At 51.7% G+C, this 19,640-nt stretch overlaps 6 protein-coding genes across 6 annotated transcripts; 5 read left to right on the top strand and 1 right to left on the bottom strand.

Moving 5' to 3' along the window:
* Positions 1-416: 416 nt before the first annotated feature.
* K444DRAFT_630383 (uncharacterized protein) lies at positions 417-1,234 on the top strand (the record flags this gene model as incomplete). Its single annotated transcript, XM_024883206.1, has 2 exons — positions 417-840; positions 957-1,234. 2 exons carry the CDS (start codon positions 417-419, stop codon positions 1,232-1,234), a joined length of 702 nt encoding a protein of 233 aa, XP_024735583.1.
* A 710-nt stretch (positions 1,235-1,944) lies between these two features.
* Positions 1,945-3,882, top strand: K444DRAFT_613555 (HET-domain-containing protein). The gene has a single exon (XM_024880373.1). The coding sequence runs from the start codon at positions 2,055-2,057 to the stop codon at positions 3,747-3,749; it is 1,695 nt and encodes a 564-aa protein (XP_024735582.1). The 5' UTR covers positions 1,945-2,054; the 3' UTR covers positions 3,750-3,882.
* Positions 3,883-5,636: 1,754 nt separating this feature from the next.
* Positions 5,637-8,324, top strand: K444DRAFT_531441 (HET-domain-containing protein; the record flags this gene model as incomplete). Its single annotated transcript, XM_024874983.1, has 2 exons — positions 5,637-7,520; positions 8,142-8,324. 2 exons carry the CDS (start codon positions 5,637-5,639, stop codon positions 8,322-8,324), a joined length of 2,067 nt encoding a protein of 688 aa, XP_024735581.1.
* Positions 8,325-9,512: 1,188 nt separating this feature from the next.
* Positions 9,513-11,429, bottom strand: K444DRAFT_630381 (uncharacterized protein; the record flags this gene model as incomplete). The annotated part of the gene is made up of 1 exon (XM_024883205.1): positions 9,513-11,429. One exon carries the CDS (start codon positions 11,427-11,429, stop codon positions 9,513-9,515), a length of 1,917 nt encoding a protein of 638 aa, XP_024735580.1.
* Positions 11,430-13,038: 1,609 nt separating this feature from the next.
* Positions 13,039-14,020, top strand: K444DRAFT_414722 (uncharacterized protein). The gene has a single exon (XM_024872647.1). It carries the CDS (start codon positions 13,312-13,314, stop codon positions 13,834-13,836), a length of 525 nt encoding a protein of 174 aa, XP_024735579.1. The 5' UTR covers positions 13,039-13,311; the 3' UTR covers positions 13,837-14,020.
* A 1,364-nt stretch (positions 14,021-15,384) lies between these two features.
* K444DRAFT_630379 (uncharacterized protein) lies at positions 15,385-15,949 on the top strand (the record flags this gene model as incomplete). Its single annotated transcript, XM_024883204.1, has 2 exons — positions 15,385-15,388; positions 15,531-15,949. The coding sequence occupies 2 exons, from the start codon at positions 15,385-15,387 to the stop codon at positions 15,947-15,949; spliced, it is 423 nt and encodes a 140-aa protein (XP_024735578.1).
* Positions 15,950-19,640: the final 3,691 nt, after the last annotated feature.

Here is a 19,640-nt window from a genome sequence, read left to right as displayed (position 1 = left end):
GAAAAGCATGCAAAAGGCAATTCCGTTGTCCACATCTCAATCATCGCGTAGACAGGATATCATGAATTGTCGTTCTACAAATCAGGGATTGAAGAAGCAACCTAAGCTGGGCTTGCTCGAGATCTTGGGTTCTGGTCGAAGTGATCCCTTCTCAACCTATCCAATTGAGAATCTAAGTGACTCCTTACACGAGTTGATGGATTTCGATATGTCGACTCCTTGAAGCTGCCCCTGTCTCGGTCAGACAAAACCTCACGCTCCCCGTTGCCACTTGCTTCGTGCCACGGCTATGTCCCGATGATGAACTTCCGGTTCGCGCTAGCTCTGGCGCGAACATAGTGTCCAAGGCGCGGTTCACAGCGAGTCTGGATAATCCCCTCTTATTTCATACTTTAACTTTCACAGGCTCGATCCACATGGACTTTCTTCGATATAATCAGATCTATCCCAATTCCGTGGAGGCGCTCCCACACAAGCTACTCGTAATCAGAAAGCTCAACGAGGTCATTGCAAACGGGGGCGAGATTTCCAGTGACGATATTATCCTCGCGATCTTGGTACTCGTCTTCCACGAGACCTTGAAAGTCACCGAGGAGAAGAGGAGGCCCTTCAACTTTCCGCTAAGAAAAGCACAGTGGCTGAACATCTACGGACATATCAAGTCTATTTTTGAGCGCAGAAAAGCTGTCCTAGATCTGCCAAATCTCAGAGGAGGCCTTGAGACATTCCAAATACCTGGCCTAGCCAAGACGGTCGTCGGGTTCGGTTTCCTCTCCCTTTCACTTCTATTCCCTGACCCGAGGGACAAGCCAACACCTACTACCACAGCGGCGACATCATGTCCGCCATGGACTCCTTCTCCCAGCCCATCCTCACCGTCTTCCGCAGTCACGAAAACTACATCGCCTCCGTGAAAGTCTGGGCCATGAACCAACACCATACCTAAATCCTCGCAGCGATGATCTTCGGCGTTGCGGTTGTTGCGGTTGTTGCACCGCTACCCAATACGTACGATATGCTGCAGATTTACGTCTCGCGCCTGAAAGCCGTGATCGGAATATCCAGCCTTCTGGTACTTCAGAGGAATACCTCTAATTGCGCATCCCAAAAATTACAGTACCACTTAGACAAATTTCTGCTTTGGGGGCTCGTCCTAGGCGGCATTGCGAGCTTGGATAAACCGGAGAGAGCCTGGTTTGTGGAACAGTTGAAGATAGTTAAGGAGGTGTTGTAGGCAGATTGGTATGTGGTGACAAGGATTACGGACAGGTTTTTGTGGTTAGATAGTGTGTGTGGTGAGAGTGGGGAGGAGTTGCGGGCGGAGGTTGAGAACTTGAGAGATGCAAGGGATGAGGTAGCCGTTCTCACTCATCTTAGAGGAGGAACTTCATTTGATAGTTTAGTATCAATACCCGGATATTGCGAGTGTTAGCTCAGCTATTGTATTCTGTTCAGACTTGGAGTTGGACCTGGACGGTTAGATTTCTTTATGTGGAAGATGGTCAACTATCTTGACTTCTTCAGTGTGTCCAAAAGCACAACTTCCTCGATCTGTTTCCAGATCTGTAAGCCAACGATTTCTTCGATACTTGGGATGTCCATCACTTTCATCTCAATATGTTGCAGAAATGCTCGGCCCAAAACGAGAAGGTCAATAAAATTATCGTTCCCTTTCGAGTCTCCAGATCTCCCGAGGCTATCTAAGAGCCCAACAACGCCACCGCTCTCCAAACTTCCCTATATCGCCAAATCAAAATCTAAACTCAAGCCAGCATTGTAGTTGGCACAATTTCGCTTTCAAAGATTGTGCCTTTTTTTAGACTTTAAGGGGGGAGATTTCCTGCGCACAGATCACCATGAGGCCCCTGTCAGCCACCAGGCTACCATGCTGCTTAAACCAACCTCCAACGCCGATCACCAAGCCTTCTCTCAATACCATCGGGACTTCGAGAGCTTTGCACATCATCTTTCCCAGCAACCTGAAAACCCGTTCAAGTAGCAAGCCATACGTCGCATCATATTTCTCCTTCGAAGTCGGAGATCTATCGACCAAGATGTGGTTGATCAACGTCGAGACCATGCAGCTCGAGGACTTCACTGTGCGACCAGCACCCCAATACGCAATCCTATCCCATACCTGGAGTGAAGAGGAAGTCTCTCTCCAGGAGTTTATCTGCCCGAACGCCGACACAATCGAGAAAGAGGGGTTTGCCAAGATCGAGTGGACGTGCAGCCTTGCGGCTAGAGATCATATCAAATATGCCTGGGTGGATACCTGTTGTATCGATAAAAGCAGCAGCGCAGAGCTGACTGAAGCTATCAATTCCATGTTTCAATGGTATAAGAACGCTGTTGTCTGCTACGCATATCTGTCTGATCTTTCACCGAGACAGGACGCTGTCATGAAATATCTGGGGGTCGACGATAGCCGTCAGGACTATTCATTGGCGAGCCGCAATGAGTTGCAAGGCTGTAAATGGTTCACGCGGGGCTGGACTCTCCAGGAGCTGATTGCGCCCAAGACAGTACGTTTCTACGACGAGACCTGGGGTTTTCGAGGTACGAAGGATGATTTGGCGGAGCCTCTTTGGTCGATAACGCATATCGGCCGCGCCGTCTTGTGGGGTCATAAAATGCTGGCCGATATATCCATTGCGGAGCGAATGGCATGGGCCTCAAAAAGAAAAACGACAAGAGTGGAAGATGTGGCCTACTGTCTGCTTGGAATCTTCGATGTCAACATGCCATTATTATACGGAGAAGGGAATAAGGCCTTCACCCGGCTTCAGGAAGAGATCATCAAGAACAATAGTGATCTCAGCATATTTGGATGGACTTCCGAAGAGAGTTGTTTATCGGTCATTTCCCAACCGGTACTCAAGGATGGCTGTAAATTCAACTGTGACCATGGAGATGACAATCGAGACGATTTCTACAGCGTCCTGGCAACATCCCCAAGCGAATTTTTGACCCCACCTTCTTATAATATCATGCAGTCAGTCGAGCACTCAGTCACAAATCGCGGCATTAAGATCTATTGCAGTTTGCTCGAGATATGCTTGCAAGGATGTCCTTTTATTCGCTGTAAATGCTGTGGTGATGGTCGCAAATATGTTTTGGTTATAAGTAATACCAGGTCGGGGTTTGAGGAGGATGATTGGGGTGTCGTCTTGGATAAGATAAGCCCTGACGGTTTCATCAGATCCAGGAAATCCTTGATACACATTGACTATGTCGATGCGTTTTGCACAGAATCGACGAGACCTCGGGCGATTTATCTCCTCACACAAGCACCAAAATCTGCCCGGCATCCGACTTTACCTCTGAAAATCAGGGAAGGAACTGACTTTACCATTCAGTCTGTCGCCCCAGCTGACAAATGGAACTCTTGCAAACGGTATTGGCACCTGGAGAGTGGTTTTAAAATATGGGGCATGGTTTCGCTCAAATTTAGTAACGCTAATTGGGATCGTGGCGTATGCATCTTGTTTTTTTATAACGGTGTTTACGTCCTTGATCCTCATGTCTACAGGGCTGAGATAGGACTGATCTCTCAAGCTGGTTCTAATCTTTTGTGGGGGGATATTAAGGAAATCTTTGATATCGGAGATTTACCTAGCGAAGGGTTGACAGTCATGCGCCGGAAATTGAAAGTTATGGCAAGGATGGTGGGTGAACATTCCGGCCACAAGTCGCTAGAGGTGTGGACCGAAGACATTAAGAGTGATGGAAGTCCTTCTCGCGCTTAAGTAGTACTCACCGATTACTTCTTACCTCAGAGTACCGTACCACACTCTCCATGAACAACGAACAATTTTTTTTCAATAAGTAGCTAGAGAAAGTGTCTTTAGAAGAATTCATACCGGTATTTCTGGCTGCATCACCGCTTTCAAGCAATTTGCCTTGCGAGAAGTGGTTGGCTTTTGGAATACTTCGCCAAGGTGGCTCCAACTCATGGGTATATGCAAGGGGAGCGCTTATGAAATTTTTGTTTCATCAGTAATCGGTCCATCAGTCGAGGAAATAAAACCAAGTAAGTCAATCAGTTAGCATATAGCCCAACTAATCAGCAGCTGATCAGTCGAAATCAGTTAGTCAGTCAGTTGAAGACTTTGATTACTAATCACATCAGTCAGTCGGTTCAAACATATGACTGACTGACCGACCGACTTATCTTACAGCCTGCCAAACGCAGAACCGCGGATGCAAATCTGATCGAGATGTTGAGACTTTGCGCGACTTACCTTCACTCTTTGGTTTACTGCCTTCCCAACCAAAGTCGATTGGTATAATGAATAGACCTAGGATATGAGCCAGAGTCCTCACAGCTCATCAAATCTTCACCCTCACACAATCCCATCAGAGCCTCGTCCCTGTGCCACCACACCTGAGCCAAGTCTCAGCCTCAGTCTCAGCCTCATCCTCACCTGAAGAAGCGACACCACCTACACCACCTCCAAATTTTGCAAAAACCTTCTCTAAGCGCCGAACGACGCCACCAGGTGCCACCCCAACCCATCTTCCCCACACAGATCCCGATCGCCCGCCCACTCAAAATTTCAAAGGGGCACCCCTGCATGCCCAGACCGACCGGTCAGAGAAATCAAGCTTCCACCCGCACACCTCGGTTCGCGCGCGATGGGGCACGGCACGGCACGGGAAGCAGTTCCCGGACCGATGGAGGGTGTCGGTGTCAGTGCTGGCGCTGCTCCCCAGGCCAAACCAACCACACTCGCAAGATGGGGGCGCTTCAAAGATAACCCCGATTCTCGAATGAGAAGGGTTGATTGATGGCACGTTGTTCTCACTGAATAGGGACAGGAACAGAAAGAGGTTGTGTGGCGCTCCCATGACTTGCACTTTCCCGCCTGCAGCGAGAGTGATATTTTTGGCTGGATAGATGAGACACCCGGCCGATTCCCGTTCGCCATGTTCCCACCCCCCACATTGACGGCCCTGTTACACAAGCCAATGAAGACTCTCCCCCCCCCCCTTCCCCGAAAAATCGATCCCCCAGATCCCGGCGCAGTTCCCGCGGTGGGGCGTGGTGCTGCAGACGGGATGTCCCGGTTCCCACAACATTGAATTTGTTCAGCCCCACCCCCCCAGCAGATATTCTTCCTGGGAAGGCGGGATCTAATTATAACAGAGCTGTTTATCCTGTCGTCGCGAGTTTAGCTATGCATCGGTCCGTTGCATTGTCCACTGACACCGCCTGCTGGCCGAAGATCGCCTCCAGGATGCCCTTCCCCGCCGAGTTAAAAGAGACGCCGGACGCGAGCGAAGCGAAGGAGGTGAAGGAGGCGAAGAAACGCAAGAAGTTGCCGCCGTACGAGTACACAGCACTCAAGAACGCCGACGCCTTGCGTCTTCTCAGGCTCAGACCGGCAAACGATACGCAATTGGATATCGATTGCGAGATCGTCGAGATCGACCTTCCGGGGGAGGGAGACGCCCCTGAGGCTGCCCCTGACAAGCCGAGAGGGGAGGAGAAGGAGAGCGGCGAGGCGACTGTTGAGTTCGGCGACCCGATTGAACTATTGAAGCTGAGACGAGTACTGGAGAAGTACGAGACAAAAGATGTCGAGGAAGAGACGCCAGTTTCTCGTCGGCCGAGTGGGGTTGAGAGGGAAGCCATGATCCCAGACGAAGACACGAAGGGGAAGGAAGCATCGAAGAAGAAGACATCGTACGAGGCAGTCTCGTGGTGTTGGGGACGTGAGCCGCAGGACGAGGTGCTGCGCGTCAATGATGGGGACAACGTCTTCGCGTTTCGCATCTCCAAAAACTTGAAGCGGGCTCTATGGGCCTTGCGCACAAACGATGAGGTCCGCCAGTTATGGATCGACGCAATATGTATCAACCAGAACGATACGAAGGAGCGCAACCAGCAAGTGCCACGGATGGACAGGATTTATGGCGGCGCGGAGAAGGTTTGCATCTGGCTTGGCGAGGAGGGCGAAGACAGCAAGACGGCTATGGACTTTATTAGAGACAGAGTACTGGAACTTTGGACGTTCGATGAGTTGATCGAGAATCCCAAACTCGCAAAGCACTGGGCTGCGCTCATCAGACTCATGAAAAGGCCCTGGTTTTCCAGACGATGGGTTGTGCAGGAAATAGCGCTATCGCCTCGTGGCGGCACCATCTATTGCGGGAAAGATTCGAACTCATGGCAAGACTTTGCCGACGCTGTTTCCCTCTTTGTCGAGGTCGAAACTGCGACGCATCGGCTGTCCGACGTCATGAAGCTGGATCGGTCATTTGGGAACATCCCAAACTTCTTTGGAGATGTTTCATCTTTAGGCGCGGCGCTGCTTGTTGACGCTACGAGCAATCTATTCCGCAACTCGATGTCTGGTGAACGCATGCCTCTCTCCTCACTAGAATTCCTGGTCTCTCGACTCTCGGTTTTCGAGGCTACACAGCCTCGTGACACGATCTACGCTCTCCTCGCGATCTCGAAGGAGACTACTCCCAAGAACCTCTTCAAGGATTCGGATACCAAGGAACTAACAAAGGAAGAAAAGTTTGCCTTGAAGTTTGCACCAAAGGAGGGATTCGCCAATAAAGCGTACAACGTTGATTACCGCCTCCCTGTCATTGATGTCTATCAAGAATTCATTGAATTTTCTATTCGTAAAGCAGACAAGAAGAGGGCATTGGACATCTTGTGTCGTGCTTGGGCGCCAACTGTAATGAAGAGTCACGACGACCCCGATTTCCTAAAACCTGCCAGGGACAAGAAACACGAGAAGGAGAAGGGGAAGAGCCATCTGAAGAAGGAGGAGCACAAGAAACTCGAAGCGAGAAAGGGAGAAGAGGTGGAAGAGAAGGATCGGGAAATTCCTTTACCCTCATGGATTCCAGGACTGAGCGGGGCTGCTTTTGAAATGGAGGAGCACCCGACCGTGGGACTTCGAATGGAACGTCAAAATGCAGACGCTTTGGTCGGGCTCCCTGATGAATCTGGACGGAGGACTTACACCGCTGCAGGAGAAAAGGAACTAGATCTTGACAAGCTCGAATTTAGGAAATGGTCAACCCTGAAGAAGCCCAATTCAACATATCCAGAGTACAGTATGTTTGTTCGTGGGTTCGTCCTTGACGAGGTGGCAACTGTGGAGCATCTTGCTGCCAATGGCAATATACCGTACCGTTGGTTGCCAGCTGGAGGTTGGGATGATACCGACAAAAACCCGCCGGATGAGTTCTGGCGCACACTTGTTGCAGACCGAGCTCAGAATGGCCATAATCCTCCTACGTACTTCCCCCGAGCTTGCAAGGAGTCCATGAGATACAAGGCCAAGACGATGTCGAAGACCGGTGGATACGTCGATTGCAGGAAGCTGATCGAGGAAGGCCGCTGCACAATTGTTGCCCAATTCCTGCGAAGGGTTCAAGAGGTGATTTGGAATAGGCAGCTTATGAGGACGAAAGACGGACGTCTAGGGATAGTTCGAGATGATGTTAGTGCAGGTTTCCAAGTCTGCATTCTCTACGGATGCAGTGTGCCTGTGGTCCTCCAGAAGATTAAGAAACAACCAGCAGAACTTAAAGCAGAGCTGATCGACCGATATGATCAATGGTACAAACAATTTTACAGCAACCTTGAAGCAGCCGTAGCCATCTGCGGATATAGATATAGGAAGAGACGGGATAGCACTCGAGAAGGGGAGGCTGGGTCGTCAAGCATGGGTGCATACCGCCAACGTCGTGGGAAAGGAACGTGGCCGTTGAACCAGGAAGAGTTGGCGGAGTCTAAAAAGCTGGCAGCACCGCTTGAAAGGCGCAAATCTTCGCTGAAAGTGATACCGGAGGGGAGCCCGGCTGTGGACGCAGACGGAGCAGGATCTAGTAAGGCAGAAGCACCGAAGAAAGTATCGCTGCCGACAGAGGCCGCAAAATCCACGGAGGAAGTCCCACCTCCCCATGTCGACAAGAACGTGGTCTCAGACGCAGAGACAATGATTGCGGATGAAGCTGCTTCCCTCGATGAAAGCCATGGACCCGACGACGTCTCGCTGAATGGTAAATCCGGTGCCGAACAGGAAGAGATGAAGACGCAAGATGGCACCAAGAAATCCAGGGTTCGTGACAGACCCCTGACCAAGGAGGAGCGGCAAGCCGAGCTCGAAGAGGGCAAGAAGGAATTTGAAGCAGGCAAGAAAATGCAGAAAGACAAGGTGACTGATGAGGTGATGCAAAACCTTTTCTATTTCCGCCTCGTCGGCGAATGCTATGTACATGGGATGATGAATGGCGAGGCAATCAAGTTGCAGAACGAGAAATTTATTCAGGCGCAGACCTTTGAACTGCGGTGATGTGAGGTGTGTGGTCGATGGCGCCGGAAGGGAGAGCAGATGGAACGAGCCGACTTGGCTGGAAAGAAGATGCCGGTCGTTGTTGGATGGAAAGAAGATGCCAGCCGTTGTTGGATGGAAAGAAGATGCCGGTCCTTGTTGGATGGAAAGAAGATGCCGGCCGTTGTTAGCTGGAAAGAAGATACCGGTCGTTGTTGGATGGAAAAAGATCAAGAAAGAAAGAGTGGGGTGATGAGAAGACTTAATGAGGGGGCAGGAAGGGAGGAGCTCGCTGGAGCTAGTGCGCTGAAGCGCGATGACAACCGAGCGAAGAAACGGGCCGAGGCGACGTCGTATTTCCCACGCAGCCGGAAATCGTATTGGTGATGTTTGACTAATAAGCACTTGCTTGGAGTACGTTCATCAGGTTTGGAAACTTTGCCATGTCAAGTTGGAGGATTTCTTAATGGTTGCCAGTTTTGTTCAAGTGCCAGATTTATTCAACACTGGTGCTGTGCATGTGCGACCAACCCGCATTCAATAACCATACATACAAGGCCTGCCTGCCCGTCCTCATGCCCGCTCGTCCCCTCAGCTCCGCTTATCACTTTTTCCAGCTTCTTGCAAGCCTTGAAGCTACCATCTCAGCCAAATGTAAGCCAATTTCTCCATCCCCTCACTTGCGTGTGTAGTTGAGATTCATATCCATCCTCATTCCATTCCATTCTCTCCTCGATTCAATTCGTCCGCGGTAAACGACCAGACCAATCCAGCACCAAAACAAAAAACAATGCCATGTGCAAGCCATGATTGTAAACGAAAGCCGTCAATCCAGGGGCTTTAATCGTTATAGGCCACTGATTGATTCGATTCCTTGATTCAAGGGTCTCGTTTCGTTTCGGACCCCAATAAAAAGGACAAAGGGAATATTTGCAGCAAAGGTATCGAAAAGCGATATGGCCTTGAACAAACGCCCCTGATATGCAGCTGTGATTTCATTTCGTGTCGACGTCGACAATCGTCGGTCGATGATATAATGTAGAGAAAGAGAAAGGGAACCGCTTCATTCCTTCGTCCGGTGGATGCATCCTTCGCTGATTCAATGTGATTCGATGTTTCGTGTGATGTTGACATTAAACTATTAGGAAAGTCGTTCTTTCGTTCTCTGGCTTCAAGCTAGAGCTTCGCGCGGGAGATATCTGGGTTGTGCTATTGTGTGGCAGCGACACACCAATGTCGGTGGAAGACCCACGCACTCTTCTGGCATTCCTTGCTGCAGTACTTCGTCCTCCTGCATCGTCGGCATTTGGCAAATTGTCTTGTGAACTCCTCCCATTTCCCACATTGATAGTATGCGCACTGTCTAATCCCGCCTCGACTGTCGTCCTTGCGGCACAGATTCCTCATCACAACTCCTGCCCAGTATTGCATATCCTGGCTATGGTGTCGAACCGTGAATTTCTCGACGAGAGGGAAAATATTGAAATCGTCTGGGAGGAGGTATTCCTCTTCTTCGGAATCGCAGGCAGAAGCAATGGGAGAGGACGAGGATGGCGAGTATGGATTGGTGTCGTCCATATCGAGAAGGTGTAATTCCGAGCCGATCTTGAGCTTCGGAACGAGATGTGAGCGCTGGAAATATGATCGTAGATTGCAGTATTTTGAGACGTATGCGAGTAATTGCAAAGACATCAGGACATCCTCATCCCGTGGCATCGCAGCAAGAACTTGGCCGTTTGTAGGAGTCGGACGGTCAAGGAGATATCGAGGAATTGTGGCATTTGGCATCACAGGTGGAGTGTTCGCAGCAATTGGTTGAGCAGGTGAGAGACCCATTGTTGGGCCAGTGGGAGTTGTGGCGTCGTTGATCAAGCTTCCATCAAGAGGAGACCGGTGAGTGATGTTGAAGGTTCCTGCATCTTGTGCTTCGGATACGGTCGGTGTTGTCAAACCCAGAGGAGTCTCCACAGCTGTGAGCATGCTATCCCCCTCATCCATTGTAATGTCCTGAATGTTGACTGTCGTCTGAATATCCGCCGGGACTGCGGAAATCTCTGGTTCCCCAGATTCGTCCGATGCCATGCTGTCAGCATTTGGATCCTCCGACTCTCCAACTAGCGATGCTTGATGTCGGATTGATGGTCGTCTTCGTGATCGGATTGATGGTGCTGACAGAGCAGTGGGACGAACAGTCGGGGAACGCATTTGAGTAGGAGGAAGAGGTGTAGTGGGAGATTCAGGCTGCGATGTCAGTCCGCCGTGGAAACCTGGAACCATTGATGGCAGACGATCCACATCACGAACTGGTCTGATGTTGAATCCGTCCGCTGTGTCCATCGATGGAACTGCTGTTGCAAGAGGTTGGATGTTGTGTCGAGACGGGGGTAAGAAGTGTTGTCGGGCATCTTGACCTCTGTGATGGTGATGGTGGTGGTGGTGATGGTGTCGATTGACGGAGAACGTGGTTCGCTCAGGAGGAGATGTGACAGCGAATTGAGGCCCAGTCGGGGTTGTGTCCATGGCATCCAAGCCACCGGTCAAAGGAGGGTTCGCAAATGCAGCAGGTATGTCGATAGATGGTGGCGGAGGTTGTCGTCGAGATGCTCGAAATTCTGATTCAAACCGGGAGGCACGATTGCCAAATGAGGCCCCCTTGTGGGAGCTTCTGTGCTCACTCGATCGTGAGGTGTGGTGGAGCCGCTGCTCTTGTGCCTTCTTTGCTTCTTCCGCCTTCTCTCGACATCTGTCAACCACTTTGATGTAATTGTCGAGTATTGTAGCGATGACGGGAACCATGTCTGCCTCCACCACTCTTGTCCGCACATTCTCCGACCCTCGGACTCCAATATTCACCACGCATTGAAACGCCAGATTCCACTTCCACATGTCCATCATATCCTTACTCCGCCCCGCCTTAAGAAGGCATACCAGTCGTTCGACACCTCCATCGACGGTGAGGATATCTCTTATCCGGGCCGAGGAGGTGGTCAGGTAAGCGAGATGATTGAGAGAATTGATGAGCGGCAGCGTCGACGTGCAATCGAGAGCTCGGCGGTCATACAAGGCGGTGGTGATGCCGACCGATGCCTTGTTGACATTGGGGATGCTGAAATTGACTTCCCTCATGATGGAGTCGTTCCGCACAATCGCGGTGAATGGAGGAGGGTGTCTTGGTCAAGAGCGTTTCAGCTGGCGTCCAAGAGCGGGATTATAGTCCTTGGCCGGCAAGCAGATGCAGCTTGCTCAAACGGGTCGAGATGTATTTCGGGATGGCGGCGTGTGCGAGATGCAGGTTGTGATGGTTTTGATGTCAGTTGGCCCCGGGAGGTGATCGGATGTCGCGAGCCTTGGGGTATCACGATGTGGGCATGGACGTGGAATGATGGTACAAACGGGCCGTGAGATATCAAGCGAGACACATCGATAGCAGAGACTCGATGGGATCGATGCAGCAGGAGCTCGGTGATACTGTGGAGAGAGAGAGGGAGAGAGAGAGAGGGGAGAGGAGAGGTTCCTCCGAATTGCTGCCCTCGAGGGTGTTGGAATTAAGTGTGTCGCAGGACCCGGACTCCTTCGTCCAATGCGGCCGACTCTCTGCCACGGTATCTGCGGTATGGCTCTCGCAGACTCGGTTTCCGCCGGGAGGATGCAGGCGTGTCGTCGTGTGAGTCGTGATGGTCGGGAGGTGTCGTGAGGAAAGAAAGTTTGTGGCGGAGGTTGAGGTCGAGATTTGCTTTGCTCGCTGAGACAGGGCCTCGAGGAACGAAAACGGCCGTGCTTTGATTACCGGCGAAATTGCGAGGCAGGCGCGCTCCAGAGAGAATGCAGCGCCGGGTTGGCACAGTTTCGAAAAATTGCTCACAACGACGAAGCAGCCGCAGAGGGTGAGCTGTGATGAGGGAGTGAGTGAGTGTACTGCGTATAGCAGAGGCTTGTATGTAAAAGGGGAGGAGGAGGAGGCTGTTTCGTTTTGTGCTGCGTCGGACAAGTCCCGTGGGCGAGGGCGAGGGAGGTTCGCGGCGAGGCGAGTCCGAGTCCTGCTGCTGCTTTGGCTGGAGCGACTGAGCGAGCGACGGGGAAGCGGAGCGAGTGGACTGTGGATTCACTAGCAAGCGAGAGCGTCGTTGCTTGGGCTGAAGGCGCAGATGCAGGCTGGGAGTTCTGGATGGCGGCGGCGAGGGCTGGTTCGTTGATCTCTAGGCCCGGCTGGGGCCGGCAGCGAGCAATTGGAAATGCATTGGCTGGAGGGGCGGCGGTGGTGGTGGGAGTGAGTGGTGGTGGTGGAGAAGGAGGAGGAGGAGGAGGAGAGCATTACTCAGCGCGCAGGACGTGGATTGGGACGGTTTGCTCTGCGTTGCGAGGAGTTTGCCTCAGTGTTGATTTGCAAGCCAAGACATCAGATGGACCCACGGGTCTCGAAGTGTCTGGAAAGCACTGCTGCTGCTGCTGCTGCTGCTGCTGATCCGTGGCAATTGGTGAGCATCAACACGTCGCCAGCACTGGCAGAAGGCGAGGGAGGACCAGCACAGCGCAGTCTGGCTGCTCGAGCGGACACGACGCCGATACCAAGCGACTGCATCCGGCCCCAAGCATCAAGTATCACGGCTCGATAAACCAGTCATTATGGTGTTTCACCAGCTCACAGTCTGAAAAGGGGGCATTCCCGTTTCTTGGACGTCTCCCAAGATCAACCAACAACAACATCAAGCAGAGTGCAGCCCCTGGGAGCGGACTCATTTTATGCATCTTCGAAACTATTTTTACGGCAATGCAGCAGACAAACAGCCAGACGCTTAGCGATGCCATGAATGATTGATATCTTATCGCACGGGAGGCCACACCGCAGACGCCCGGTCATGCCTTGCAGGCTTGCAGGCTTGCAGGCTTGCAGCCGAGGAGCCGTCGTCATCAGAGCTCGCTTCTCACCGCCTCCCAATGCATTCCTTTCTTCTTTCAACACCACGCTGGTGACACAACCGAAGCAGGGACGACTTCACGACTCAGACATATGATATCACTCCTGCTGTGCGCGACTTCGACACAGACGCAGCACTCCTTCATCACGCTTCATCGCCCTCATCGCCCTCATCTCCCTCATCTCCCTCATCGCCCTCATCGCCCTCATCGCCCCTCATTTGCCCACTCTTCTCTTCCTCCCGCCCACTCTCCCATCTCCAGAGAGACACACCAGCCTCGGCCTCGATGGCAGCCCAGAGCAGCTCCTCGCCGCAGCCTCAAGGTTTCCAGAACGGGTAAGGCATCCGCGCGCACCCAATCAGCGCACCAAGCCCGTCACCAACTCACTTCACAGCGTCTAACACCAGCGCTTAACGCCCTCCGTCCATCTCCATTCGCCACACCACGACAAATAAAAACACGCAGACGCGCTCTTCTCAACCCAATGCACGCCAAAGGGGTAAAACCTGCTGAGCTTAACGCGCTTCTCGTCTTCCGGGTGTGGGGTCGGAAATTGTTGGTGTTTTGCGCGAGGCTGTTGGTGCGGTTCCAGACGTGCTCACCCCCTCGAGGCTAGACGTGCATGCAGTGGAAGTCCACTCCCTCGCATGCAGGAGAGCATCTGCGATTGCTGCCACGGGAGCGGGACGCTGCTAGGTTGCAGCCCAATCCACAAACCGCCTCATCCCGCAACTCTTAAGTTCGGGATCAACCTCCCTTCTCCATCTTCGGGTCCCAGCATCCAAACTCTTCTTCCCACAACACGTGATTTAAATCACGTGCGGTCTCCAAGTCGGAGCACTGGTCCGTTCCTTGGGACTGCGAAGAAAGGAAAAAGGAAGTCGCAACCGCATTACCCCAATCTACATGACGCACACCAATGCACGACCAAGTGGGGTCGTCTCAGTGGTCAATCATGTTGAGATGAAGAGGCTTGGCTGACCTTCAAACAAATTCCGTTTCGAGGTGCGGGGTTGCTGGTTTCTGAGGACCACAGCTGGCAAGGGTGCGGACGGTCGGGTTGTGGGCCTTCCGTTTGCTGGGACGCAGTTTGGGAGAGAGTTGTTCATGCTTTTGGCAAATTGAATCTGCTTGGGGTTGGGGAGGAAAGCGGAAGGAAGAAAGTTCTTCCAGAATTTGAGGTAACACGTGACTCGGCATTGACCAATAGTATTGCCGCCGGAATAATGAACCTGGATGTCAATAATCCTTTCTCCGGTTCTTTGCTTCTTGGTACTCGGCGTCACTTGCTCATCTTAAGCGGAGGCTGGCCGTGTGCATACCATTTTGTCTCTCACGCTGGGCACCAACGACGACCAAGTTGACGGTACGCAATCGTCCATGCAGATCCAGGGCGGGCGTCGCCCGCCTGGTCGCGTGAAGGCGTGGGGGTGCAACTTTAGCGAGATCACCGACAACATCCGCAACTTCGCCGCCTGATTTTCATTTGTATCTGGTTTGTTAGGATGGGTTGAGGCGTCAGGATCTTAACCGGCTTAAAACCAGCCCTTGCATTGCCCCAACGGTGAGCTCCCTCTTCAAGTCATGGCTTGATATTCGCATTGCTAGTGGTGACGTTTCCCCCTTGAGGTCCAATAAGCTTTCAATGCTAAATCGCAAGAGTCTGCAAGCAGCTGTCTTGAAGTCATCGGGGCGCTGAAAATCGTCTCTTCCGTTACGCAACCTGCCGCTATGTGAATCGTTCTTATAATGTTCGCGTATTAAAGGGGAGTCCAGTTCGCTTGTAATACACTCCGCTAAGGCTCCCTTCGATTAGCGGAATCGAAGATACGTCTGCCGTCGGTGTGGATCATGGCCTTTGCTGCGCCATATCCTGCGTCGCTCGTACAACCCGAGCTGCGGAGAGAACCAAATTGAAGAAGATGATTGGCTCGCTTTCCTTCACATTTCGACAGCTACGACGCCTCAGTAAGTACGCAAATTCCCACAAACCGAACGTGGGGAACTAACTTGGCAGCCCTCTCGGCCTGCCTCCCCTACCCAGCCAAGCCTTCTTGCTAATACCACTCTTCACGCCTTATAAAGAAGTTGAACCGACCCACCCTTTCTCCTTTCCTACTATCGAGACTGTCAGCGCGCGTGTTCAGTTGCAGACATTCCCAACATGGGTGAGTTGTCTTGGCCCACGAAGGAGCGAGTAAAGTTATAGCAAGCCTTACTCCACTGCCCCGTCCTCGTCTCGCCCCTGCCCGCACTTCCTTCAATTTAGTCCTCTCAGACCCACACAGCTTACTGACGCTCTCCCTCAAGGCTCTTCGGACACAGCTATCACCATCGCCTTTGGGCTTATCAGTGTGTCCATTAGCCTAATCGGCGTCTGGATCAGCTACCTCACCCTTCGAGCAATGAGTCTTGATACTAGTGCGTCCCTGTTCTCAACTTCCCCCACCCTCGCTCTCCTTCCCTTCTCTCAAGAGGGTGAGAGAAAAGAGGGGGACTTTCAGTTCAGCTCATGGCAGTTCATGGCTTACACGGGTTCTAAGCAAATAATAACAACCAACTGCCTATCGACCACGAGCGAATCCTTCGACACGAACACTCTTTCGTCGTTCCCTTCGCATGGCATCGGAGACGGGTTCCTTGGATGGCATGAGACGCCGACGATAATACCAAGTTGCGGCTATGAGGACGGAGTTCGGGCTTCGAGGGCTACTGGTAGCTGGCGTTAGTTTTCGTGTCGGATACCCAAATGCTTTCCACTTTGTAAAATTGGATGGATGAATTGGATGGCCAAAACAGTGCCGATGGATGTCTTAGAGCTCCTTCCATTGATTCCGTTATGGCTTGAATTAATATTCGTCTGGCAATCGTTGTAGAATCAGCTTGAGCTAGCAAAGCTAGAAAGGCTTCCCCCGCAAGGCCCCTTTACCAGCCAAGTGGCACCTATCTCCCATCGTTAATTCCTGTATTGTTGTTCTGACTTCTTCGTGATTGTTGTGGCGCACTGTCAACGGGCTTCAAAATTGTCTTCAAGACGGGAAGTCTCCTTGAAGACGAGGCCTTGGGGGCTCAAGCGCACAATCAGCGTGACCTTTTAAAACGGTCCTCTGTCTACTATGGTGTCACCTACTCCACGCCGATCTTTGGTGTAGTCTGTGGCTTGCTACGTATGGTGCTAGTTATCCATGATCAATACCGGTCAGATGAGGTAGCGAGCAGAGCTGCAAGAAACTGTACGAAGTATAGCGTCGCGTTGGCCTTTGGTTTTGAAACGTGGTCCTTCGACATTTCGCATTTGGGGAAGACCGCCAATCTGCTAGGTCAGAACATCAGCCTGTACGGCTATCTTTTTGTAGTACTTGACACTCTCGCATATCTCGCGCTTACTTTCTTCCGACGATTATGAGCTGCGATTGCGTTCGGTATTGCCTAATTGGCGGAAGTCGTTCATACGCAAGGCCAGAATATCATCAGTTACAAGGTTGTAGGTCTTCCGTTTGCTGGGACGCAGTCTGGGAGAGCGGTGTTCATGCTTGACGAGTTCGCTTTTACTTGTGATCGAGTTCACACGGGACAAGGAAGAAAGTTCTTCCGGACCGCGAGGAAGTTTACTCACGTGATTATTCGAGAATATTATGCCCTTGGGTTGTGGAGCGCTGGCGAGTAGTGATCCCTGTTCCAAGTGAGGCAGTGAGATCCCTTTATCGGTTTTGTGATGCTGTTAGCTGCCGGGCATCACGGGATCTAATGGGCCCTGTCTAGCCCGACATTCACTGAATGGGAATTGGGTTGGGCATCCGGAGCTAGGGCGTCTTGCTTTCCAACCAACCCTAGTCAAATCCACGGTTGAATTGGGAGCAGATCTCCTTGCGGTCTGCGATGCAGGGCGAGCGTGGTGTTCATCTTCGAAAGCAGCCAGAATATCTGTTTAGGTGGGTTGAGGTAGGCTGGCGGTACGATGATGGTGCAGGCCATCGATCTCAGAGAATCGACCTTTTTCCCGGTGGCGGTTCAGGTTGTGCCCGATTGGCCTCGTTTATCTGCGGCTTGCGAGGCTGCGAATTGTCCTTCGTTGGTCTGCAGGTGGTGTCAGTTGATTCTCAGAGCCTTGGGAGAATAAATTGACTTGGCTGCTATCTAAGTCGTGCGAATGCCCCCTTCATTATCCTCTTGCCAGGGCAAGGCTCCGCCGATACGTTGTCGCGACCGTCTTTCGCAATATACCCCTCATTTCACCTTCATATTCTAAGGTCAGTCGGCAATACCCCTCTCAAGTAAGAGGCTGAGAGGTTGAGGGAGCTGAATGGCTTTCAAAGGCAGTAGCCGGGCCAGTGAGCTGGGCACCGATAACAGTTACACCCCCATTACAATTGGCAGGGGATGTAGACAAGCAGGGGTGTTTGTCTACAATCCTCCCCTTCTTTGGCAAGCGATCTGCGCCTCTACTGCTACGGTATGGACAGGATTCATTGCGAGTCAGATTTACTCAGCAAGGCCGCAGTGCCACGCAATGCGGCGGTTGACTTCTGCGTTGCTTGTTGTCCGCGAAACCTCGTTTACCCCTCGGTTATGATTTTCAACCCCCAAAAATCATTTTCACCCTCGCTTAAACAATTTCAACTCTCGCTTGGAGTCTTCAACTCTCGCTTGAAGTCTTCAACTCTCGCTTGAAGTCTTCAACCCCACTAGAAGTCTTCAACCCCGCTGGAAGTCTTCAACCCCGCTAGAAGTCTTCCACTCTCCGTTATCATTTTCACTCAACGCCCTGTGCATTATTATAAAGATGCAGACTCGCGTCGAAAATTTCCTTGCCCTCATCTTTCTTCATTAACTGCATCACCTCCGCCGCGACTTTTCAGCAACTAAAAATGGGTTAGCTATCTTTCCTCATGGTCAAGCAAGAGCCATCACGTGCAAGCCTCACTCCACGCATCATGGATTTCTCACCTCAGCCTTACTCACAATAATAATCTAACAACAATCTCTCCCAAGTATCCTCAGATGCCGCAATCAGCATCGCCTTCGGGCTCATTAGCACACTCATCGGCCTCGTTGGCGCTATTATCAACTACTTAACGCTACGCGCAATGACACTCGAAATCGGTACCACATCCCAACTTTACCCCTAGCCTTCACTGTCCCTTACTCTCTCACTACTTAATACTCGATTACCATTAATTTCAGCACAGAGCTAATAAACCTATACGCAGAGAATAAGAATAACCGAATTTCTCCAGTCCGCGAGCAAATCCTTCGACACGAGCATACTTTTATCGATCCCTTCGCCTCGCCTCAGAGGTGATTTTTTCCTATGGATCGAACTACGACAAACATTTCAAACAAATAAAGGAGTGAATGGAGTTCGAGAAGCAAAAGGCGTTTAATAGAGTGCTTAGGTTTTCGAGGTGTTTTATGTTAGGACAAGTCGGCTCATTTTATCGGCACTCGACGGAAACAATAGCTAGCTTCTGCCATGCAAAGACCGTTCCGTAGATATCGTCTTCACTTGCAAACGTTGGTCGATTAGACGTCATTGCAAACCCGGCTTGAGCTAGCAAGGCTATGGCGCCTTCTCTTTACTGCCCAGTCATCAGCCGAGTGGCTCCTCTCTTCTATTGTTCCTTTGCTATCCTGCTATTCTGCTTGCTTCGTATCGCGTATCGCAAATTACCAAAAAATTCGGATATAATTCTGAGAACTGGAAGGCTCTTCGAGTACGCGGTCTTAAAAAAAGAAACTCGATCACAAAGTCGTAGTGGAAGTCCAAGTCAGTCCTCATGAAATTCGGAACGAGCGCTCGACTGAATGCCAAGCATGGACGGATGCTTGGGACTAGTGCTGGCTATTCATTACATCGCTTCCCGTTTCAGGATGGTGATTGTCGCCACCGTGCAACTTCCTGGCTGCAGGAAGTGTAATGCTGGCTCTCTTCGTTTCGGCTAGTGGCGACTAACCATAACACAATGAGTGAAGCCGCCCATATGTTAGGACAGAGCATCTGCTGCAAGGCTGCCCAGTTATTCACTCATCTCTCTCTGGTGTTAGTCGGCGTAAAAAGTAGCTAATATTGGCTCGTCTTCGGCGCCTGCCGCCATGCACCGGCCGCTGCTCTCATTGGCCCGTGTGGCTTCTGGGCCCAACCAAAATGTCGGGTCCGGGGGCATGGTCCTGATCAATCACCGCCCAGCCGTGCACACCACCGCGCCGAAACACTCGCTGCGGCCTCCAAGGGTGCGCCCCCTGGCCCAGGGATTTCCTGTCGCTGCCTGCCTGCCGTACTATACGATTCGATCATCCGAGTCGCTCCAGGTGGGCGATCCGTCCTGAGTTCTGACAAGGCTGACGGCACCGTTGGGTGCAGTCGCGGGCCACATCCAGATAGCCAGATAGCCAGACCATAAGGCTACAAGATCGCAAGGC

This window comes from Hyaloscypha bicolor, assembly GCF_002865645.1.
Source record: "Hyaloscypha bicolor E unplaced genomic scaffold K444scaffold_87, whole genome shotgun sequence".
Taxonomy (NCBI): Eukaryota; Fungi; Ascomycota; class Leotiomycetes; order Helotiales; family Hyaloscyphaceae; genus Hyaloscypha; species Hyaloscypha bicolor.
Note: the sequence above shows the minus strand (reverse complement) of the source record. Positions and strands in the feature narration are given on the sequence as shown.